Source organism: Perna viridis, chromosome 12, assembly GCF_037379345.1.
Source record: "Perna viridis isolate PV_CMFRI_1.1 ecotype Kerala chromosome 12, ASM3737934v1, whole genome shotgun sequence".
NCBI classification, from domain to species: Eukaryota; Metazoa; Mollusca; class Bivalvia; order Mytilida; family Mytilidae; genus Perna; species Perna viridis.
This window is the reverse complement of record NC_142456.1, coordinates 3,096,782-3,121,752: the sequence shown is the minus strand read 5'-3', so window position 1 is coordinate 3,121,752 and position 24,971 is coordinate 3,096,782. Positions and strand designations below refer to the sequence as shown.

At 32.2% G+C, this 24,971-nt stretch overlaps 2 protein-coding genes and 1 long non-coding RNA gene across 4 annotated transcripts; 2 read left to right on the top strand and 1 right to left on the bottom strand.

Annotated features, from left to right (window-relative positions):
* Positions 1-589: 589 nt before the first annotated feature.
* Positions 590-3,044, top strand: LOC148600781 (uncharacterized). Of its 2 annotated transcripts, XR_015917112.1 has the most exons (3): positions 590-1,548; positions 2,299-2,368; positions 2,814-3,044. It is a non-coding gene; the product is annotated as an uncharacterized LOC148600781 (long non-coding RNA). The 2 variants fall into 2 exon arrangements; XR_015917113.1 differs by lacking the exon at positions 2,299-2,368.
* A 4,903-nt stretch (positions 3,045-7,947) lies between these two features.
* Positions 7,948-23,066, bottom strand: LOC148600779 (sulfotransferase 1B1-like). The gene is made up of 8 exons (XM_088556299.1): positions 23,016-23,066; positions 22,091-22,368; positions 21,396-21,647; positions 12,608-12,777; positions 11,499-11,822; positions 11,109-11,209; positions 9,604-9,772; positions 7,948-8,209 (listed from the first exon to the last, which is right to left on the bottom strand). The coding sequence occupies exons 1-8, from the start codon at positions 23,064-23,066 to the stop codon at positions 8,094-8,096; spliced, it is 1,461 nt and encodes a 486-aa protein (XP_088412425.1). The 3' UTR covers positions 7,948-8,093.
* Positions 14,456-20,537, top strand: LOC148600780 (uncharacterized). The gene is made up of 4 exons (XM_088555231.1): positions 14,456-14,524; positions 17,987-18,798; positions 19,021-19,110; positions 20,301-20,537. The coding sequence occupies exons 2-4, from the start codon at positions 18,672-18,674 to the stop codon at positions 20,387-20,389; spliced, it is 306 nt and encodes a 101-aa protein (XP_088411357.1). The 5' UTR covers positions 14,456-14,524; positions 17,987-18,671; the 3' UTR covers positions 20,390-20,537.
* Positions 23,067-24,971: the final 1,905 nt, after the last annotated feature.

Sequence of the window (24,971 nt, the reverse complement as noted above, 5' to 3'; positions counted from 1 at the left end):
TATTTTCTTCAACATACATGTACTTTCCATTCATAAAATAGTATGAATGAAAAACCATCATGTCGTTGCACCGTCTGTAGTACCGTATTGACCATGTCTGTTCTAGAATGGAATAAATCGGCTTTTTATATCATTTGTATACCTTTGTGAATGAAAGCTGACTTGTACCATGTGATATTTAAAGTTTATATTTGTTTTCAAGACTATGGCTATTTGAGAGTAGAAACGCTATAGTATATACACACACACTCCACTAAGGATAGGCCTTGGATTATGTACAAAGGAGCGTTTAAAGATCAAAATTGATATCCACAAATTGATAAGAATATAGTCAGTAAGACTAAATATCTAATGTTAGGATCATTGACATAATTCGTTGACAAATTTGTTAATCTCGAACCTGTCTGTTAACTTATCTTGTGTTTGTTTTACTGATTTACAGAGTCAATTCTGTGAACCCTTCAGCCATCAAACATCAAGTTGTTGACATTAAAAAGAAATGGCAAGATATCCCAGAAAGCCTGGCAAAAAAGAAAGAGGCAACCCGTCTCCAAGAAGCAAGGAGAACAGCTAGGGAATCCCCCTAAGATGACTTAAAGCCATAGGAAAAAAATTGAGATAAGGACAATTTATAATCAGTATAAGTTAACATTATTTTTTTAATGTATAGTTTCATTCATCATCATTGAATATGCATTGTATTAACGTATACAACCAGAAAAGGTTGATGTATTTACAGTTCTTTACAACTGTTAAAACTAAATATCAAAGATAAAATATATCAGATATAAACTGTGATGTTGATATACATATATATTTATCAAATGACATGTTTGGAAGTTTACTTTGGATTTGTTGGACGATCTTATTGTGCCAATGAAACCCCTTCTCCTATTTTATGTGTAGCCATCATTATCATGATGAAGGTAGGAAACTCACTCAAATTCTAGCCAGTCCTGAATACAATTTTTCAATACATTTTATATACGGCTATATAGATTTTTGCTAAAATTAGCCAGCCCTGCGAAAAAAAAAAAAAAAAAAAAATAGACAGTCACTGTCAGGCGGACAGGCTACTATTTCTAACTCTTTTTCTTGTCGAAATAATTTCAACCCTTGATAAAGTGAATACATGTATAATCAAACTTTCCTTTAGATTGTTGGAACATTCACAAAGACCATTGTTGAAGGGGTTCAAGTCACTTTGATACTTCACACACTTCACAAGTAGTAGTTGAAGAGCAAACAGATGCTAATGGTTTGATAGTTTTTAATTTATCATATATCGTATGCTAAAGTGTTTTGTTTACGTGCATTAATCTCAATTTCAATACAAGTCTAATTAATATGTTGATAAATCATTTTTTTTCAGTTTGAAATTCCACTGATAAATTTAATTTGTGACTTTTATTATCATAGCATGTAATATGACCTTGCCTTATGTTAAAATTTCTGAAGCCCAAGAAGGTCAGAAAGACACTGATGAGGTAACTCCAATACATGTAGCAAGAATGTATATAGTTCATCGATCGGAGAACTCTGAACAAGGTATTCTTGTGATTTAACCTTATCATGTTATATTTTATGCCAAAGATACTAGTGTAATATTATTTAGACAAACTTACTCATATCTCCCATCGAATTTAAACATCATACTTTAAATTTTATCTTAAAGTCTTTGTCGGAATCATGCAAATTCTGTGATATGCAATACACCACCAAAAAAGGCTACACATTTTTATTCTTGTTATTAAGTTGCTTTATAGGTCTATGTCATGAAATGTATCATTCTTCATTCCAATCTGTCTGGTCTTAGGAGATAATTCACATTGAAAATCCAACAGTTATCTCCCTTTAGTTTCAATTCTATAGTGCATTATATATATATATTTATTTTACTCCTATGAACAAGGGCTCTATGAAAAGCCATATGCTATTTTCTGTCTACTAAAATATTCTAAACAAAACATAAAAAATAAAAATATATAAGTTTTCCAGCCATGTTCCACAGTTTGAATGATTCTTAGTTTGAGTGTTACTTAATTTAACTTTCAGTTTCTTTTTTATTTAACGTCATTGACATAGATTAATCATGTTAATATACATTGATTCATACATGTACCAACCAAAAGCTTATTTACACAACAGTGACACAGTGCAGTGCAGAATATTGTCTAACGACATATTAAGTTTTTATATGTTACATGGACAATTTAGAGTGTATTTATGAACGATATTCATCTCAAGACAATAATTTATCTATAAAATGTGCATTCAATTTTTGCTACAAATTTTCAGTTGTTAGTGCACATGTAGATACCATTTTAAGCAGTGTCCCTACCACTTTTGTGGCAAAAGGAGAAAAAGGGTAATTGTCAATTAATTCCTTTTCAAGACAGTATTTTATGCAAAACGCCTGCTGACTCATCAGTGACCAAGAAATCAATATCCAATAGTACCACTACTAATAACTTGTTGGAACTATATTTAAAATTTTTAAAGTACGATATATATATATATATATATATATATATATATATATATATATATATATATATATATATATATATATATATATATATATATATATATATGTACTTACAGTGTTTACACATCTTTTGCTTTTTATGTTTCTTTGGATCATGCGATTTTAATGAAATGTGGTGTGCATGCACTTATATTATACATGTTTATAAATTAGGGTACGGACTAAGATTACATTAACCAATATAATCTGAGCAGATCTATAGATACATGTAATACATCAATCTCATCAAAAGTGAATAAATGATGAATGTATTCATATCTTTTAGCTGCAGCTTACAAACCTGAAAGTGTGTTAGAGGCTACAGAGCGTTATTTCAGGATGGAAGAGGATAAGATTAAATTAAATGAGCTGTAAAGGGAAAAGAGTTGAGAATTATTGAGCAGATGCTGGAAAGTAGATCAACTGTAGCTCTAGAATCAATAACAACTTCCTTAAATGCAGGACATAGTTTAGATCTTCCATCTGTGTCACTAATTATTAAATTTTCAGAAAGTTATTTTGCTTTCTTTTTTTCTTAATATGACCACGTGACTTTGTAGTCATCAAATAGTATGGTGTTGTCATTGTGTTGTTCATAGACCTTTAGTTTACGTGCAATGAATTGAAAATAAGTGGGTTGATCTGTTGAAAACTTTAAAACTACAAGAAGAAGGTTGTTATTTATTTCAGGGTTAATTCTAAACAAGAACGTAAGTGAAAGTAAATGTATCTCTTTGATATTGTACTAATATGTCACCCAAGATGTTCATGGTTTCACCTCTGTGGTCATATCAAGCTATACCTGTGAGGAATTTCATTTGATTGTGTAGGAAAAGAAGAGTGTGTTATTTCCAAGTTTACTGTTATTAAATTTCGATTACATCTGTGCAAACATAGTGACACAACTTAAAATCACAGTACTTTAGTACTGGTTCAAACGTGTACAATATACAAATACACAAGCAATTGCAAGCAAGACATTAAAAGATTAATTCAGATCAATTCATATAAAGTGTTACAGATGTTTGTTTAAACATTTCATGTTTGATTAATGCAGTTATTGAATTTGACATAATTAGTTCATATTGTATTGTTTGGTAGAAAGCCTGTTGTACTGGAGTTTACATCTTAAAGGTCTAGAACAACATTAATTAAAAAAAACAATGTTTATAATCTTGTTACAAAATAATTTATTGAGGTCAGTGGTCGGCTGTCTATAAATGAACTAGCATTTATAGAAACACAGGTTATTTGGTAATAAAGACTTGAACGACAGGAATAGTCAAACTTTGATTACAGTTGTTAGTATTTTTGACTCTTCATGGCATATTAAGTACAATGAAAGTTAAGTGTCTTGAAGTAAATAAAAAACATATACCTGAAACCTGCCTTCAGTACACCAAATGCTCTCCCCACAGTGTTCCTGGATTTACAATGTGTCTTATTATATCGTACTTCTTGTGGTGCGTTAGGGTTTAACAAGGGTGTCATGAGCCATTTCTTCAAACCATAGCCAGAATCTCCCAGCAGCCAACCATTCTGGTTCTCCATCACTGCTGGAATGTTGGAGTTTGCAAGGATGAAAGCATCCTGGGTTGCTACGGGCCACTTTACAACTATGTTTGTGAACCTGTAAGAATGATAAATTGAGATTATAAAATTCATTCCTTACCTTCAATTGTCTTGGAAACCATAAGCGATTTCTGAAATATGAATCGATTTTGAAAGTGTATGATAGCATTAATTTAACCGCATGGCATGTTAGACTTCTTCGAAATGAAATGTTTGGGTAATACAGGGATTTTTTTCGCCCCGTTCGAAGTTTATTGAACCAAGGGTTCTCGGCGGTTTAATACGACATGTCTTTGACGGCTTATAAAAATATAGGTATTCATTTGTTTCGTATGTCATAGATTGAAATAGCGTACAAAGATCCATAAGCCTGAGTTTCTGAGAAACTATAACCACTAGGATAATGTTTATCTTCATATTAATTGATAGTTGATGTCGAAAATCTGCATTAGAGATTGCCTGAATATTTATGGCATGGAACTGCTTCCGACATACAAAGTTAGGTTCATCAACCCCAGAATTACCTGAATAGGTATAAAGGTCCCGTCAATTGCACCTAACACATTAGGAAAGCTGCTTATACTGTAAAACATCTGTTTCACAAGTTTTTGTTCATCGTCTCCTATGGGAAAGATTATATTCAACATCTTTGTGCAAATAGCTCCACAAACTGCATGTACCAATCTTGATGCGGAGGCAATTGAGATCCCATGGAGATCAGCAACCTTTGACGAGTAATCCCCTTTTGCTAGGATTCTGAGTGTTGTCATACCCTATATGAAAAAGATGTAGAAATTTTCTATTAACATCACTGTAATTATATATACATATATATAAAATCAGGATGGTGTGAGGTATAATTCATGAAAAACTTGTAGCACCCCTGTTTGTAGCTTTTGGATACACGTACATGTAAGATATGATTAGAAATTCAACGTATATAAATGGCATAACTTGAACGCAATCCTACAAAAATGTATGATTGGCTTTTTGATAAAAACAATCCCCCTAAAAATTCAAATATTGTGCCTCCGCCGAAGTGGAAGTTTGCAAAATCTGCAGAGCTGAGTAATCATTTGATTTTAAGGGGGTTAAATTTTGTATCCTGACATTTTTATTATAAAAAAGTCCTGCATTATGTCTTCAGTGCATTAAATATAAACAGAAATGTTACGACAATAACAGATACAGGTTTTTCATTTTTCTTGAGATCAATATTCTGCTTCTTTTATTCATTGAAAATTTCAATCCAGCCTTTTATTTCAAATTTCAACCAAGCACCATTATACCAACTTCAATTTCTTGAATTCTCGATAACTCGAACACATTTGGTCCCTTAGAGTTCGAGCTACCGACGTTTGACTGTATTTGTGACTGTGTGTATTACTTTAGAGGAATAAGATATTTCACCATTTGTACCAGCTTAAGTCCTTCAAATGTAACACCATGGATATTTTTAGTTCTCTTCATGGCGTCAAGATATTGTCGAGTGTATTCCCACCAACAACCATACAGCTTGTCTTGCGAAGAAACAAGTTAAAAGAAACAGTTAAGAACTATACACAATTTGCAAGATTCTAACTTTTACTTTTACATCTATCTTTATATGCAGCATTTGAATTGTAATAGCATTATATTACAGTATTGAACTAAGGAGTAGTGTGTCCAAATAAGATTAAACCAATTAAATTTACATGAGAGAAGAAAGTGTTTTATGGTGAATCAATTCTAATTTATTTGGGATATTAAAATATAATTATAAAATTCAAACTTAAATGGAAATCTTCTTCACCTTTTACTATGTGCTCTTCAAATTAATGATTCCACGAAAAATCAGCCGGAAATCCTCGAAGACGACTCGAAAAGCAATCCTGTAACACATGGCGATCTTTCGGATTTCTGTTGATACAAATGATTTTGGATCCAAGATCTTTATGTTTCTGAGGCAGATAATTGTATGGAAAATGAGTATGGAAAATTATTATCGTTTTCCAGATAGGTGAAATCAGTTGTGAAATCTTAAGTGTTTTCTTTAAAGTGATATCGCGATAGTTATATCAGTTGTATGGTCTACCATCATACAGACGATTTCGTGCAACCAATAGGTTCCTTTTATAAGAAAAAAAACTATATAAGGCCACTCATTAAGTTTCATTTGACCTCTCCACCCCCATTCCCTAGACCAAAATATCACTTTACTTAATTATGGAGTTATTTCTAGTACACATGATTAAGCTTATTGCATGTCTAAATCAAATAGTAAATAAAGACATTTTCTGCAAAATATCAAATATCGTTCCAGAATAAGGAAAATCAAGAGACATCAAGATCTACAGAAAAAGAAATAACGTGAAAACAGAACAAAACATGAACCAAATACACAATATAGAATTAAAAACACTTAAAACCCAAATCACTTGCAATATTAATTCATAAAATAATGTTTGATTGACATCAATTGATCTGGAAGTGCGAGCATATTCTGTCTACTAGCGAAATCTGTATAATTTCAATAAATAAAATTAAGAAAGAATCAAGATCAGTGGGTTATCAAGACGGTATTATATATTATCAAGCAATGAACATGTCTCACAACTGTTTCTACAGTATCTGCGTTCTACTAAGTCGGTATATAAATTACATACACGGCAAATCATTTGATGTTTACTTTATGTTCTTTGTTGTGTATGTCCGTTTGCCATGACTGGTGTTTGTCCCTGGATTACATTCTTTTGATTACCGCTATAACCTTGGTTCCCTCGATTACTCTGTCAGAGAGGGTAAAAGCTGTGATGTCTTTATGAAACATACGAAAGATTTAAGTAGGTCATTGAGTTTCAATGCTACATCAGTTTTCAAAGACCCCGATGTAGCAAAAACATTGTCTACTAAACATAACAACTATGTTGCTGTAACAGTAGACAAAGCCCAAAATAACATTTTTTTTTGTCTGCAAAACGTATTACATCCAATGTGTATTTTCAGAAGTAGACGCAGAAAAAAATAGCAGTAATAAGACCTATACTGTCCCTCCACTATCTCCAAAGAAGAGATAGTGGAAAACTATAAATATGTCTTATCTTTTCTTATCTCTCTACCAAAGATGATGAATGTGTTCTACCGACTATGTACTGGGTTCTTAACCCCAACGGAAAACATGCAAACATCTCTTTCAAAACGTCTAACTTCTATAGTCACATCTGTCAAAGAAAGTCTTACCACAACACTTTTTACTTCCGTATTTGTTTTAATTCAATCTCGACACAAAACATTATGCATCGTTGTTACTCCAAAAAAGACCATCTTACTCTCGGATATTTGATATATAGCATCAACCCCAAGGAACTTGAGATAAAGGATACTACAGACACAGTGAAAACATTTGCATAATTCTAGACTTCTTACATTAAGTCTTCTGGAACAGGTCTCTGTTGCTACAAAATTGAAGTCTTTACTACATAAGTTTTATGGTCGTCATCATGAACTTGTGGATCATTCCTCCTTCGACCTCGACTTGACTACTAATGAGTAACTCGGCGGGTGTGTCTTGAAAAACCGAGAACTCTTACCCTACTGCTGCAGCTGGTCTATGTTTCCAAGTTTTAGTGGAGTCCAAGTTGCTCATTTACTATGTTAATTTGTATGTTTTATTTTGGTTGTTTTGTGCTCTTTGTTATGTCTGGTCTTTGTTTTAGGTTATATTCTTTTTTCTTCCGCTAGAATCTTTGTTCCCTTGAATACTCGTATTGGCGTCCACTTACAGTTTCAGAATTTGTTTTTTTTTTTGCTTTTTTGATTTCAATTATATATTGTGTATGCAAAGCCTGCACTTGTATCTGACCTGAATATCAATTGTATGATTTTATTAACATACATATCAAGATTGTTTTAGTTTATGAGAATGGTACAATACTGCATATGTCTTTATAATAAACTTAAACAAATATATAAGTTCCATTTTTTACAGCTGATTAAAATGATCCGAATTGTTTTTCTAGGAAATATCATATACGAATTCAACGTTGTATCCTTTCATTTCTTTTTCATATATGGCGTCAAATTCTTCGTTTTGAGCAATTGTAAAATAATTCTTCCAATCGCCTACTTGCCCTAAAATGATAAAAAAATCTAATTATTTCTTTGATATCTGTGCTTTCCCTTACCACTTTTATTTCGTCAAGCTGACGATCGTCAAATTTTAGATGGACCATACCTAGACAATCAGAAAAATGTTGCACATGCACTTAGTAAAATTGAAATGTTGTGTTGTTTTAATTCCCTGAGTTTCTAAATATACACTCAATCGTATTTCTAGTGATTTACCCGTTAACTACCCAACTACTGCAAATTACAATATACAAAGGATTTTTCTGGCAAACAAGTAAAAGTGCTCTATATATTGAAGATTTCTCCAATCTTAAATGTGAAAGTTTTACCATCTAAGATGTAGGCACAACTTCTACACCATGTTAGTATCAAATCTGGGGCAGAAAGTTTCCGACATTTTAGTATTGCATCTGGGGCAGATAGCTTCCGATATGTTAGAATCAAATCTGGTGCAGATAATTTTCGACATGTAAGTATCAAATCTAACGTAGAAAGGTTCCGACATGTTTGTATCAAATTTGAGGCAGAAAGTCTCCGACATGTTGGATCAAATCTGGTGCAGATGAGTTTTGACATGCAAGTATCAAATATAACACAGAAAGGTTCCGACATGTTTGTATCAAATCTGGGGCAGAAAGGCTCCGACATGTTAGTATCAAATTGGTGCAGATATGTTCCGACATGGAAGTATCAATTCCAGGGCAGATGAAACAATGGAACAGGAAAGTATTAATAACGAGACATTTTTTTTAATCAAGTAAAAACCAAAACTTAATCGACATTTTCAGACTTGAAATATATGTAAGTAATATACAGGAGTACGATGAATAAAAGACAAATAGAAAAAGATATATTTTTGTCACCATGACTTTTTTCGAAAGTCACTTTCATTTTAGAAGTCAGAGTCGTCTAGTGACACTTAACAACGTCTTCAGCCATGATTATCTGAAGAAACATATAAAGCGGTCGGAGAGAAAATATTTATCTTGTGCAATTATTTGAGTACTTTAATGTATTGTGTCTGTAAATATAAAATAGTGCAAATCTGACTTTTTGTTTTTTTTCCACTATTTCCAACGCGCAGATAAATCAAGAATTTGGATGCAGCTTAGACTTGTATGTATATATATATATTCTTACATCAGTATGCTGTTGATGCTTTCAGTATATGCTATGTACTTACATAGTAATGCACAAGCAAGTAAGATGGTAGAATTCCCACATCCCAAAAGCCTTCTATGTATTATATACTTATTGGGGCTGTATTTGTATACCGTTGCAGATCATCTAATGTCTTTTATGTAAACAATCACTGAAAATTTTATGTGGAGCTTTGTATGTATATATGAAAATTAGCTGAATGTGGTGGATTTTCATACTGTTACAACGCAACTCACCTTTACGAAACAGGATCGATTTTCCATCTTTTGCTAAAGCGACAGTCGCGTCAACTTTGACATGCCTTAGTTTATCAAATACCACCTTTTCGGCAACTTCCTTCACGAAATCATCATCAGCGGGTACATCGAGAAACTCTGCTAGTTTTTTTATTTCTTTTTGTGGAGTCTGAATATATATTGTAAAAAGTCTATTTTTCGATTTTTGAGCAATTTAACGGTACAAGACAAATAGTATTTAAAGGTTTTAATACAAATACAGCTTTCAACTCATGCAATCATTGTTCAAATATCATATATAACTATTCGACCTTAAGTTAAAGACCAGCCTTGTATTGCGTATAGAAATCGCGTAGATATGCGTTTAAAATCTGAACAGTAATAAAGTCATCTGAAAAGCACTAGGTACTCTTGAAAGAAACTAATTAAAAATTTATTCGAAATAACTTGGAAATTGTAAAAGTCATTCAAATGATAAGAACTGAAAATGACATAGTAAGAGAAATAAAATACCTTAAACAATGCCCCAGCTTAAAGAATAAAAACATCTTAAAAAAATGAACATTGTACTAGCTTAGAGTTAGCATGTATTGAAAAATGTACCAGCTTAATGAATTTACATATCTTATAAAATGTACCAGCTTAGACAAAAAAATGTAATTGTGTACAAGTTTAGAGAAGCTATCTGAATTTACCACCTATAATATCTAAGAGTTTCTATCGGTCAAAAATAAATATATAAATACCTGTATGTACCAGCTTAGACAAATATCAGAATGTACCAGATTTGACAGTATGTTTCAATTTAAAAAAATAATTTTCCATTGTATAGCAGCTTAGAATACAGTCTAAAAGTTACCAGTTTAGAAAATTAAAATATCTAACTGTGTGTACCAGATTGGAGATATAAAATATTTGATTTTATGTAATATATTAAAGAAATGACATGAATATTAATCCATGAACAAACTTAATATATATATATATAATTGTTTACACCAGTTTAGAGCCAAGGAGCCTGAATAGCTCACCTAGATAATGATTTGCCTCTCAAGGGCAAAAACTCAGACGAGGAGTCTTCCAAAAAATTTGAAGACTTACCATAAGGATCATTTCATTATTGAAAGATTCTTTCTGTTTTCAAGATATTTTCTGAAAACTGTGAAAAACGTCTTACAAAGTGTCGTCACACAACTTTGATCCCTGCAGACTTTTGTAGACCTTATCGTAAGTATCAGTTCAATAACTGAAAGAATTCGGCTAAACCTAACGATTTTGGAGATATACTTTGGAGAAAAATTTCTGGCTGACCCTTTTGTTTTTTTTGTCAGTCCTAGCGGTCATGTTTTTAGACATATCAAAATTCCCCATATATAAAGACTACTATTCATACAATGTTTGGTTCTTATTGGTCCATATTTAACTATAAGTACCAGCTGAATTAAATAAGATATTTCTAACCGAGTGTTTCAGCTTAAAGAAATAAGATATCTAACTATATTTACCAGCTTAAGTCCTTCAAATGTTACACCATGGATATTTTTAGTTGTCTTCATGGCGTCAAGATATTGTCGAGTGTATTCCCACCATCCACCATACAGCTTGTCTTGTGAGGAAACAAGTTAAAATAAATGGTTTAGAACTATTTAGATTAAAAACAATTCTAAAGTTTTTAAACTTTTACTTTTACATCTATCTTTATATGCAGTATTTGAATTGGTAATAGCATTATATTGCAGTATTGAACTAAGGCGTAATATCTCCAACTAAGTTTACATCAATAGAAATTTACAACAAATAAAGTACTGTATGATGAATCAATTCAAATTTATTTAGGTAATTTGCGCCTTAAATATAACTTAAAATTTAAGATTTGAATGGAAAAAAATTTTCACCATTTACTATGTGCTCTTCAAAGTAATGATTCCACGAAAATTCAGCGGGAAATCCTCGAAGACGACTCGTAAAGCAATACTGTGACACATGGCGATCTTTGGGATTTCTGTTGAGATAAATGATTTTGGATCCAAGATCTTTATGTTTCTGAGGCAGAAAGTTGTATGGGAAATGAGAATGGACAATTCTAACTTTCTGCTCGTTTTCCAGAGAGGTTAGATCTGTTGTGAAATCTAAGTGGACGTTTAAAGTGGCATCTCGACTGTTATATTCAGTTGTATGGTCTACCAGCATACAGACGATTTCATGCAACCAGTGTGTTCCTTTTATAAGAAAAAAACATCCATATAAAACCACTCATTAAGTTTCATTTGACCTTTCCCCCAAAAGAAAATATGATTTATTTAATTACAAATTTATTTCGAGTTCACATAATTAATTGCATCATTAAAATAACTAGTAAATGAAATAGCAAATATCGTGTTCGAATAAGGACAATCCCGAGACTTGAAAATCTAGAAAAAAAAGTCATAGCGTGAAAACAGAGCAAAACATGAACCATATACACATATAGAATTAAAAACTAAAGAGCAAACAATTAAACCCAATCACTTCTAATATGAATTCCTACAAAAAACGTTCGGCTGACATCAATTGATCCGGAAGTGCCGGAAGTTTGAGCATAAGTTGCTCTACTAACGATATCTGTATCATTTCAACAAATACAATTCGGTAAGAATCAAAAGTCTGTAAATGAATTAAATAAACGGCAAATTTACATGACTTTTGTTATAAATACCATTTGGATTTGAAATTTATGTACCGTTAGGACGCTTGCTTTTTCGTGGGCGTTAGACCGTTAAAAATATCAAATCGATTGCGTGGGCGCAGACATGAACACTTTGAATATTATTATAGCTTTTTACCTCATGATTTGTACACTTTCAAGCATATCTTAAACATTAGAAAAAACATTATATCGTATATAAATATATTTTCCTGTGGTATAAAAACATTTTTACTTCAACATCAGAACCACTATGGTCACATGTAGACAAAAGATAAAAAATAAGGATATATCCTTAAAATATTCATATCTAATATTAACCTGATTTTGGGGAGGTACAAAGTAGTATGTCACCTGCTCTCGATTCAAAGTTTTTAACTCGGTTTAGTTGTTCCTCAGCATCATTTTTAAAACAGGGATATGATGGCCAATCCCATCCTCTACACTGAGTCCAAGGAAAAATTGTCATCTCAAGATCGCTCTCAGGATTTCTAAATTTATAGTAAAATTACAATTTTCATTTGTTTGTTTGTTTGTTTGTTTGTTTGTTTGTTGGGGTTTAACGTCTGAGCAGCGATATTTCAGCAATATTCAGACGATGAACATGAAATTGGTGATAAAATGAACATGAAATGATGATGAAATGAAAAAGGGATGGGACACAAGGATAATCGGGTTGACAAATTTTGATTGCCACTGGAAATAGGGAAAGGTGGGTAGGGTCGGGCAATTTAGCCTCCTGTGGCGAAGCCCTATGGTTCCTACTCCGGGAGAATACCACAGTAGGGTTCTTTAACGTGCGAGAAACATGGCATCTTTCCCAACACGGTGCATCACTATGGTTTGCGGTCAGGTTTTCTGTATTATAGCCTGACAACCCCAGCATGTAACACGCCAGGGGTACCCCATTCCACCACCTGAGGCGCACATCCCAGTTGCTCTGTTGGCAGAGCGCCCTAGCCCCCCGTTAGGGTTAGAGCACTATTTAGTCGCCTTTTACCTGAAGCTTAGCGCTGCTGCGGGCATATTCTTTTAACACCCGGACCTGCATGGGGCCACAATTTTCATAAAAATAGAGGAACTTCCGCTGAACATCTTTAACTTGTTCCTGTTAAAACGCCTCTTTCAATCATCACTGATTTAAATTTGTGTATAGTACATAATATACATTTACCTGTGCATCGTTTAACCGAAAAAAAAAAAAAAAAACAACAACAAAACGTTGCGATAGTTCTTTGTGTAAAACATTAACATTTACAAATGAATTAAAAGAAGGTTAACATGTATCTATAAAATTGAAAGACATTTCTAAACAAAATGAATTACTTTACCTTGCTGACATGGTGGTATGAAGGCCGACTGTAAACTAAGTGAAGTATTAACGTAATGGGATACCTTATAAATACAACTTCCCACAGAAATCATGCAGATAGTGCAAGGAGCATACTTTTATTTTTAATTTTCAAAATAGCTTCAATGCATCCATTGTAGACAAATACTTAGTTGATAAAAAAGAAGGTTCGGAAAGTTGAAGAAAATGATTAAATATGTAGTAAGGACGGGGTACCATCACCGTACCTATTCTTTTGACACCCGGACCTGCACGGGGCAAGAGACAAATGACAATGATAAATGAGTACATAATGATCAGGGGTTAAAAATATAAAACGTGGTGATTTTGAAGTTTCAAAATCAAACAATTTGTTTAGTTTATTACAAATGTTGCAGCAAAATAGGACACCTGACAACATATTGAGATCATTGAAAGAAGTGGCTCAAATGTCTGGTTAGAAATTTCACCTGCATCTAACTTCGTGCGAAATTACTGAAGTTGCACATAAATAATACTTTTTGACGTCTTATATTCACTCCAATGTTGTAACAGCTCGTAAATTATTTTTATGTCTGGATTAAACATCTTTTTAACAAAACAAAAATTGCCGAAAAGTCTTTTTACTGCCTAGGCCACAATTTTCCGTAAGTAACAGGACCGGACACTGGTAAAATTTAACTTAATCGTCGGATAGTTGACTCTAGATACAACACTTTCTACTTATAAACTTTTTCTATATTTGCATGATTATCAGGTGAGCCTGTACTACGATATATTATTGACTCAAGTATGTTTCGCATACTTGTAGGATATATTTAAATTGTCTTTAAAGGTGTCAGATAAGCAACTTAAAATATCCTTATCTTGATCGTTTGTTTCGTAATACACCCAACGACTTTTCAAAAGTAAGTTAGATTCATTGTAACATAATAATCATACCATAAATAGCATATACATAAATAGAAGAGAAATGCAAGAAATATTTTGCAGTTCAGAACATAAAGTTCAAGTACTACATACCGTAGAGATGATTCGCCAACAATCAATTCTTTGGCTATATATGTTATTTTTACATAATGATAATCATTTCTGTATTTCAAAAAGATCTAGCTTCGTGCAGGTCCGGGTGTCAAAAGAATAGGCCTGCAGCAGCGCTAAGCTTGTCGTAAAAGGCGACTAAAAAGTGCTCAGGAACCTAGCCGGGGGCTAGGTGCTCTGCCCACAGAGCAACTGGAATTTGTGCCCCAGCTGGTGGAATGTATTTTTGTTACTTTGTATTATGATTTTAGTTGCTTTATGTTCTTTGTTGTGTATGTATGTTTTCGATGACTGGTCTTTGTCCCTGGATTAATTCTTTTGATCAATTAAGGTAATTTTCATTACAAAGTTCAACTACAGAATGACATACATACAATCGTTATATATGGGATGTTAATAAGAAATGAAATTCATATAATTGGTAAACATGCATTAATTACACCCTGTCGAAGTTTTTAAAGACTGCCAAATATACTTAATGCGTTGAGAGCTGAAAATGGGGCATAATTATTATTGTTTTACAATAACTCAGATTTTAATTTAACGCCAACGGGATCCCTCACACAAAATATCTAAACCTAGATTAATCTTTTGACAACCCTAGCACTCCAATAATCACAATGTATACATGTTCTCAACAACTAAGTTTCCTTTCCACTAATAGTAAAGCTAATATTTCTGATATCAGAAACGTTCTATCAAACAGGTATTTTGCTAAATATATAGTTTACACAGTACCTTATAAATATCACTCTCAGTAACTTGTGACGTTTGTTTTCTCTGTAAAAGTATCCTTAGTTATTCGTTAGAATAACATATATGTAAAAAAATCTTTGTTTTGTTTTGTTTGTCTTTTGTTTAACAATAATTTTTATTTTATTGTAACACTTTTGAATGCACAACGTGTCACCATTTGAGCAAAATGTAATTTTTTTCTTACATCTTTTTACAAATAATAAAACCAAACAAAACATCCTTAGTATACCTTAATGCAAAATTAAACGACTGAAGTGAATCACAATATACAGTTAATTGTTTGGTAACTTATAACTTCGACATTAAATGATATCCTGCTTATCATGTTTCATTGAATATTTTTTAACACGAGACCTAACTTCAGGACACTCGCCTGAAAGCCACGCTTGACATAGGGAGTAGATGTTAACTAAAATATTTGTTTTAGTAGGTCATCATGATTAAATCATTAAAACCCTATGACATTTTTAGAAGAGTGTCCTCATCTTCAATGTTGTTCTAAATGAAATAAACCATAACAAATTAAGAGTCTGATATACTATCGACCAAAATCAAGTTGGTTTCTGCATATGTTATTTCTCTAAAATAGAAAAATGGAAAGGATTACAATAATAGTGAACATCAATGAAATATATCCCATCAGTTAAATTCTTAAAACCCATTAAATTTGTAGTGCTTTCTTAATAAATACCTATGAATTTTCACCCTTTGAAATATTATTCTATAAAGCGATTTTTTTTAATTAAAAACGAAGATTTAAGCCTGAAGAGGATTACATCTGACTAGGGAAAAACACAATGATTAATGCGTATTATTCAAAGGCTCTCCCTCCTCAAGAATGTGAACTGTTGATGTTACATGGGTTATCGTCCCTACATATTATGCATTATAAGTTAAAGATTTGCAAAAACAAAAGTGCCAAAAAATAAGAAAAACTTCTTGATGGAATGTTAACAAAAGATTGAAAAACATACAATAATACGGATTAAATTCTTATCATGTGCACCACCAATATGAATTTTATATGTTATGGTTCTTAGTATTGTAGTAAAAGAGCTTATAAAATTATTTAACACATTCAAATATCCTTATAATTGTTTGGTAAAATTAATTTCATTGTGCATTTTGCACTTGTGTGCCTTACTGATGAAATTAAGACATAGACAAAAAAAGATGAGTTAGGAGTGAGGATAATATTTTTGGTAGGTAACATCTGATATAAAACGCACAAGAAAAGATTGATGTGCACCCGCAAAAAGTTTTTTTCAATAAATCTACTGTTTTTCAGAAAGGTAATGTTACTTTGAGGGGGGAGTAATCAAGGGAACCACGATTATAGCAGTAATCAAGAGAATGTAATCTAGGGATAAAGACATATTTCTAGAAACACCCCTCGAGCTGCTCATAAAAAAGTCAAATCCGTGGTATACAAAAGAGGAAAGGAAAACTATGACACGTGGATCATATATTATCAGTATATCTGTGATATGCAAGCAAATTGGTGAATATATACACTTACTGACACTTTAAGGTGAATAAATCGTTTAATATTGTATATGTGGAAAGCATGCTTGCTTTATAATTCAACCTGTTGTTAGTTGGTTCAAAAATATAAGGACAAAATATTTTTTTACCAATACTCCTTAAAAAATGTCCATATTAATGGCTATAATCTGATTGTTGTTCCTTCGTTATAAAACCATTACAAAAAAGGAGAATAGTTCTGTAATTCTAAAGAATTGTTCATTCATCAGCTCTCGTGATAATTGCCTTCTAAATGTTAAGACTCTGCAATCCTTTTCACAAAAATCTGAAGATAATTAAGATTTCAATTTACGACCATATTAAGAGAAATCTTAAGTCATTTTCACAAACGTTATCGTAAGATTTATTTTAACTTAATAGTGTTCATAAGTTTTTGTCTTAAGTTAAATCTTACGACAGCTCTTTCTATAAATAAATGCATAGCAACCTAGTTTCATTTTCGGTTAACCTGCGCAATTTGACTTCCGGTTGATGTGTGTCCAAAATGGCAAAGTTAGCGTACAAGAAAAAATCGGTTGTTTTCACTCATACAGGCCAACGTTCTGGGATCTTACAAATACAAATGATTTTTGTCGTCTTTCGCGGCTGTATTTTCTTCAAAATACATGTACTTTCCATTCATAAAATAGTATGAATGAAAAACCATCGTGTCGTTGCACCGTCTGAAGTACCGTATTGACCATGTCTGTTCTAGAATGGAATAAATCGGCTTTTTATATCATTTGTATACCTTTGTGAAGGAAAGTTGACTGGTACCATGTGATATTTAAAGTTTATATTTGTTTTCAAGACTATGGCTATTTGAGAGTAGAAACACTATAGTATACACACACACTCCACTAAGGATAGGCCTTGGATTATGTACAAAGGAGCGTTTAAAGATCAAAATTGATATCCATAAATTGATAAGAATATAGTCAGTAAGACTAAATATCTAATGTTAGGATCATTGATATAATTCGTTGACAAATTTGTTAATCTCGAACCTGTCTGTTAACTTATATTGTGTTTGTTTTACCGATTTACAGAGTCAATTTTGTGAACCCTTCAACCATCAAGTTGTTGACATTAAAAAGAAATGGCAAGATATCCCAGAAAGCCTGCCAAAAAAAGAAAGAGGCAACCCGTCTCCAAGAAGCAAGGAGAACAGCTAGGGAATCCCCTCAAGATGACTTAAAGCCATAGGAAAAAACTTGAGATAAGGACAATTTATAATCAGTATAAGTTAACATTATTTTTTTAATGTATAGTTTCATTCATCATCATTAAATATGCATTGTATTAACGTATACAACCAGAAAAGGTTGATGTATTTACAGTTCTTTACAACTGTTAAAACTAAATATCAAAGATAAAATATATCAGATATAAACTGTGATGTTGATATACATATATATTTACCAAATGACATGTTTGGAAGTTTACTTTGGATTTGTTGCACGATCTTATTATGGCAATAAAACTCCTTCTCCTATTTTATGTGTAGCCATCATTATCATGATGAAGGTAGGAAACTCACTCAAATTCTAGCCAGTCCTGAATACAATTTTTCAATACATTTTATATACGGCTATATAGATTTTTGCTAAAATTAGCCAGCCCTGCAAAAAAAAAAAAAAAAAAAAAAATAGGCAGTCACTGGCAGGCGGGCAGGCTATTATTTCTAACTCTTTTTCTTGTCGAAATAATTTCAACCCTTGATAAAGTGAATACATGTATAATCAAACTTTCCTTCAGATTGTTGGAACATTTACAAAGACCATTGTTGAAGGGGTTCAAGGTCACTTTGATACTTCACACACTTCAGAAGTATTAGTTGAAGAGCAAAGAGATGCTAATGGTTTGATAGTTTTTAATTTATCACATATCTTATGCTAAAGTGTTTTGTTTACGTGCATTAATCTCAATTTCAATACAAGTCTAATTAATATGTTGATAAATCATTTTTTTTTCAGTTTGAAATTCCACTGATAAATTTAATTTGTGACTTTTATTATCATAGCATGTAATATGACCTTGCCCTATGTTAAAATTCCTCAAGTTTTATTTCTTTTGACCAAAGGCCAAGAAGGTCAGAAAGACACTAATGAGGTAACTCCAATACATGTAGCAAGAATGTCTATAGTTCATCGATCGGAGAACTCTGAAGAAGGTATTCTTGTGATTTAACCTTATCATGTTATATTTTATGCCAAAGATACTAGTGTAATATTATTTAGACAAAATTACTCATATCTCCCATCGAATTTAAACATCATACTTTAAATGTTATCTTAAAGTCTTTGTCGGAATCATGCAAATTCTGTGATATGCAATACACCACCAAAAAAGGCTACACATTTTTATTCTTGTTATTAAGTTGCTTTATAGGTCTATGTGATGAAATGTATCATTCTTCATTCCAATATGTCTGGTCTTAGGAGATAATTCACATTGAAAATCAAACAGTTATCTCCCTTTATTTTCAATTCTATAGTGCATTATATATATATATTTTTTTTTACTCCTATGAACAAGGGCTCTATGAAAAGCCATATGCTATTTTTTGTCTACTAAAATATTCTAAACAAAACATAAAAAATAAAAATATATAAGTTTTCCAGCCATGTTCCACAGTTTGAATGATTCTTAGTTTGAGTGTTACTTAATTTAACTTTCAGTTTCTTTTTTATTTAACGTCACTGACATAGATTAATCATGTTAATATACATTGATTCATACATGTACCAACCAAAAGCATATTTACACAACAGTGACACAGTGCAGTGCAGAATATTGTCTAATGACATATTAAGTTCTTATATGTTACATGGATAATTTAGAATGTATTTATGAACGATATTCATCTCAAGAAAATAATTTATCTATAAAATGTGCATTCAATTTTTGCTACAAAGTTTCAGTTGTTAGTGCACATGTAGAAACCATTTCAAGCAGTGTCCCTACCACTTTTGTAGCAAAAGGAGAATAAAGATAATTGTCATTTAATTCCTTTTCAAGACAGTACTTTATGCAACATGTCTGCTGACTCATCAGTGACCACGAAATCAATATCCAATAGTACCACTACTAATAACTTGTTGGAACTATATTTAAAATTTTTAAAGTACGTTATATATATTTGTACTTACAGTGTATACACATTTTTTGCTTTTTATGTTTCTTTGGATCATGGAATTTTAATGAAATGTGGTGTGCATGCACTTATGTTATACATGTTTATAAATTAGGGTACGGACTAAGATTACATTGACCAATATAATCTGAGCAGATCTATAGATACATGTAATACATCAATTTCATCAAAAGTGAATAAATGATGAATATATTCATATCTTTTAGCTGCAGCTTACAAACCTGAAAGTGTGTTAGAGGCTACAGAGCGTCATTTTAGGATGGAAGAGGATAAAATTAAATTAAATGAGCTGTAAAGGGAAAAGAGTTCAGCATTATTAAGCAGATGCTGGAAATGGAAAGTAGATCAACTGTAGCTCTAGAATCAATAACAACTTCCTTAAATGCAGGATATAGTTTAGATCTTCCATGTGTGTCACTAATTATTAAATTTCCAGAAAGTTATTTTGCTTTCTTTTTTCTTAATATGACCACGTGACTTTGTGGTCATCAAATAGTATGGTGTTGTCATTGTGTTGTTCATAGACCTTTAGTTTACGTGCAATAAATTGAAAATAAGTGGATTGATCTGTTGAAAAATTTAAAACTACAAGAAGAAGGTTGTTATTTATTTCAGGGTTAATTCTAAACAAGAACGTAAGCGAAAGTAAATGTATCTCTTTGATATTGTACTAATATGTCACCCAAGATGTTCATGGTTTCACCTCTGTGGACATATCAAGCTATACCTGTGAGGAATTTCATTTGAATGTGGAGGAAAAGAAGAGTGTGTTATTTCCAAGTTTACTGTTATTAAATTTCGATTACATCTGTGCAAACATAGTGACACAACTTAAAATCATAGTACTTTAGTACTGGTTCAAACGTGTACAATATACAAATACACAAGCAATTGCAAGCAAGACATTAAATGATTAATTCAGATCAATTCATATAAAGTGTTACAGATGTTTGTTTAAACATTTCATGTTTGATTAATGCAGTTATTGAATTTGACATAATTAGTTCATATTGTATTGTTTGGTAGAAAGCTTGTTGTACTGGAGTTTACATCCTAAAGGTCTAGAACAACATTAATTAAAAAAACAATGTTTATAATCTTGTTACAAAATAATTTATTGAGGTCAGTGGTCGGCTGTCTATAAATGAACTAGCATTTATAGAAACACAGATTATTTGGTAATAAAGACTTGAACGACAGGAATAGTCAAACTTTGATTACAGTTGTTAGTATTTTTGACTCTTCATGGCATATTAAGTACAATGAAAGTTAGGTATCTTGAAGTAAATAAAAACATATACCTGAAACCTGCCTTCAGTACACCAAAGGCTCTCCCCACAGTGTTCCTGGATTTACAATGTGCCTTATTATATCGTACTTCTTGTGGTGCGTTAGGGTTTAACAAGGGTGTCTTGAGCCATTTCTTCAAACCATAGCCATAATCTCCCAGAAGCCAACCATTCTGGTTCTCCATCACTGCTGGAATGTTGGAGTTTGCAAGGATGAAAGCATCCTGGGTTGCTACGGGCCACTTTACAACTATGTTTGTGAACCTGTAAGAATGATAAATTGAGATTATAAAATTCATTCCTTACCTTCAATTGTCTTGGAAACCATAAGCGATTTCTGAAATATGAATCGATTTTGAAAGTGTATGATAGCATTAATTTAACCGCATGGCATGTTAGACTTCTTAGAAATGAAATGTTTGGGTAATACAGGGATTTTGTTCGCCCCGTTTGAAGTTTATTGAACCAAGGGTTCTCGGCGGTTTAATACGACATGTCTTTGACGGGCTTATAAAAATATAGGTATTCATTTGTTTCGTATGTCATAGATTGAAATAGCGTACAAAGATCCATAAGCCTGAGTTTCTGAGAAACTATAACCACTAGGATAATGTTTATCTTCATATTAATTGATAGTTGATGTCGAACTTCAAATCTGCATTAGAGATTGCCTGAACATTTATGGCATGGAACTTCTTCCGACATACAAAATTAGGTTCATCAACCCCAGAATTACCTGAATAGGTATAAGGGTCCCGTCAATTGCACCTAACACATTAGGAAAGCTGCTTATACTGTAAAACATCTGTTTCACAAGTTTTTGTTCATCGTCTCCTATGGGAAAGATTATATTCAACATCTTTGTGCAAATAGCTCCACAAACTGCATGTACCAATCTTGATGCGGAGGCAATTGAGATCCCATGGAGATCAGCAACCTCTGACAAGTAATCCCCTTTTGCTAGGATTCTGAGTGTTGTTATACCCTATATGAAAAAGATGTATAAATTTTCTATTAACATTACTGTAATTATATATACATATATATAAAATCAGGATGGTGTGAGGTATAATTCATGAAAAACTTGTAGCACCCCTGTTTGTAGCTTTTGGATACACGTACATGTAAGTTGTGATTAGAAATTCAACGTATATAAATGGCATAACTTGAACGCAATCCTACAAAAATGCATGATTGGCTTTTTGATAAAAACAATCCCCCTAAAAATTCAAATATTGTGCGTCCGCCGAAGTGGAAGTTTGCAAAATCTGCAGTAGTTGAGTAATTATTTGATTTAAAGGGGTGGAATTTTCTATCCTGACATTTTTATTATAAAAAAGTCCTGCATTATGTCTTCAGTGCATGAAATATAAACAAAAATGTTAGGACAATAACAGATACTGGTTTTTCATTTTTTCTCGAGACCAATATCCTGCTTCATTTATTTATTGAAAATTTCAATCCAGCCTTTTATTTCAAATTTCAACCAAGCACCATTATACCAACTTCAATTTCTTGAATTCCCGGTAGCTCGATCAAATTTGGTCCATTACAGTTCGAGCTACCGAAGTTTGACTGTATTTGTGACTGTGTGTATTACTTTAAAGAAATAAGATATTTCACTATTTGTACCAGTTTAAGTCCTTCAAATGTAACACCATGGATATTTTTAGTTCTCTTCATGGCGTCAAATATTGTCGAGTGTATTCCCACCACCCACCATACAACTTGTCTTGCGAAGAAACAAGTTAAAAGAAACAGTTAAGAACTATACACAATTTGCAAGTTTCTGACTTTTACTTTTACATCTATCTTTATATGCAGCATTTGAATTGTAATAGCATTATATTGCAGTATTAAACTAAGGAGTAGTGTGTCCAAATAAGATTAAACCAATTAAATTTACATGAAAGAAGGAAGTGTTTTATGGTGAATCAATTCTAATTTATTTGGGATATTAAAATATAATTATAAAATTCAAACTTAAATGGAAATCTTCTTCACCTTTTACTATGTGCTCTTCAAATTAATGATTCCACGAAAAATCAGCCGAAAATCCTCGAAGACGACTCGAAAAGCAATCCTGTAACACATGGCGATCTTTCGGATTTCTGTTGATACAAATGATTTTGGATCCAAGATCTTTATGTTTCTGAGGCAGATAGTTGTATGGAAAATGAGTATGGAAAATTATTATCGTTTTCCAGATAGGTGAAATCAGTTGTGAAATCTTAAGTGTTTTCTTTAAAGTGATATCGCGATTGTTATATCAGTTGTATGGTCTACCATCATACAGACGAGTTCGTGCAACCAGATAGGTTCCTTTTATAAGAAAAAAAACTATATAAAGCCACTCATTTCATTTGACCTCTCCACCCCCATTCCCTAGACCAAAATATCACTTTACTTAATTATGGAGTTATTTCTAGTACACATGATTAAGCTTATTGCATGTTTAAATCAAATAGTAAATAAAGACATTTTCGGCAAAATATCAAATATCGTTCCAGAATAAGGAAAATCAAGAGACATCAAGATCTACAGAAAAAGACATAACGTGAAAACAGAACAAAACATGAACCAAATACACAATATAGAATTAAAAACACTTAAAACCCAAATCACTTGCAATATTAATTCATAAAAAAATGTTTGACTGACATCAATTGATCTGGAAGTGCGAGCATATTCTGTCTACTAGCGAAATCTGTATAATTTCAATAAATAAAATTAAGAAAGAATCAAGATCAGTGGGTTATTAAGACGGTACTATATATTATCAAGCAATGAACATGTCTAACAACTGTTTCTACAGTATCTGCGTTCTACTAAGTCGGTATATAAATTACATACACGGCAAATTATTTGATGTTTACTTTATGTTCTTTGTTGTGTATGTCCGTTTGCCATGACTGGTGTTTGTCCCTGGATTACATTCTTTTGATTACCGCTATAACCTTGGTTCCCTCGATTACTCTGTCAGAGAGGGTAAAAGCTGTGATGTCTTTATGAAACATACGAAAGATTTAAGTAGGTCATTGAGTTTCAATGCTACATCAGTTTTCAAAGACCCCGATGTAGCAAAAACATTGTCTACTAAACATAACAACTATGTTGCTGTACCAGTAGACAAAGCCCAAAATAACATTTTTTTTGTCTGCAAAACGTATTACATCCAATGTGTATTTTCAGAAGTAGACGCAGAAAATAATAGCAGTAATAAGACCTATACTGTCCCTCCACTATCTCCAAAGAAGAGATAGTGGAAAACTATAAATATGTCTTATCTTTTCTTATCTCTCTACCAAAGATGATGAATGTGTTCTACCGACTATGTACTGGGTTTTTAACCCCAACGGAAAACATGCAAACATCGCTACATAGCTGGATCTACAACATTTACCACCACATCTCTTTCAAAACGTCTAACTTCTATACTCACAGCTGTCAAAGAAAGTCTTACCACAACACTTTTTACTTCCGTAGTGGTTTTAATTCAATATGTATCCTGAAAAATTCTGAAGATCTTCTGGAAACCCTGAATTCAAGATTTTTGTGATCATACAATAGCATTTAACCCTATGTTTT

Excerpts from the sequence above, each read along its gene's own strand:
- LOC148600780 (XM_088555231.1), top strand. The coding sequence starts at position 18,672 with ATGTATAATCAAACTTTCCTTCAGATTGTTGGAACATTTACAAAGACC. Across the intron at positions 18,799-19,020 it reads AGAGCAAAGAGATGCTAATG|GCCAAGAAGGTCAGAAAGAC; the intron begins GTTTGATAGTTT and ends TTTTGACCAAAG. Across the intron at positions 19,111-20,300 it reads ATCGGAGAACTCTGAAGAAG|CTGCAGCTTACAAACCTGAA; the intron begins GTATTCTTGTGA and ends CATATCTTTTAG.
- LOC148600779 (XM_088556299.1), bottom strand. The coding sequence starts at position 23,066 with ATGAAGAGAACTAAAAATATCCATGGTGTTACATTTGAAGGACTTAAA. Across the intron at positions 21,648-22,090 it reads GGGTTGATGAACCTAATTTT|GTTCACAAACATAGTTGTAA; the intron begins GTATGTCGGAAG and ends TCATTCTTACAG. Across the intron at positions 11,210-11,498 it reads TGAAGAGCACATAGTAAATG|ACAAGCTGTATGGTGGATGG; the intron begins GTGAAAATTTTT and ends TTTCCTCACAAG.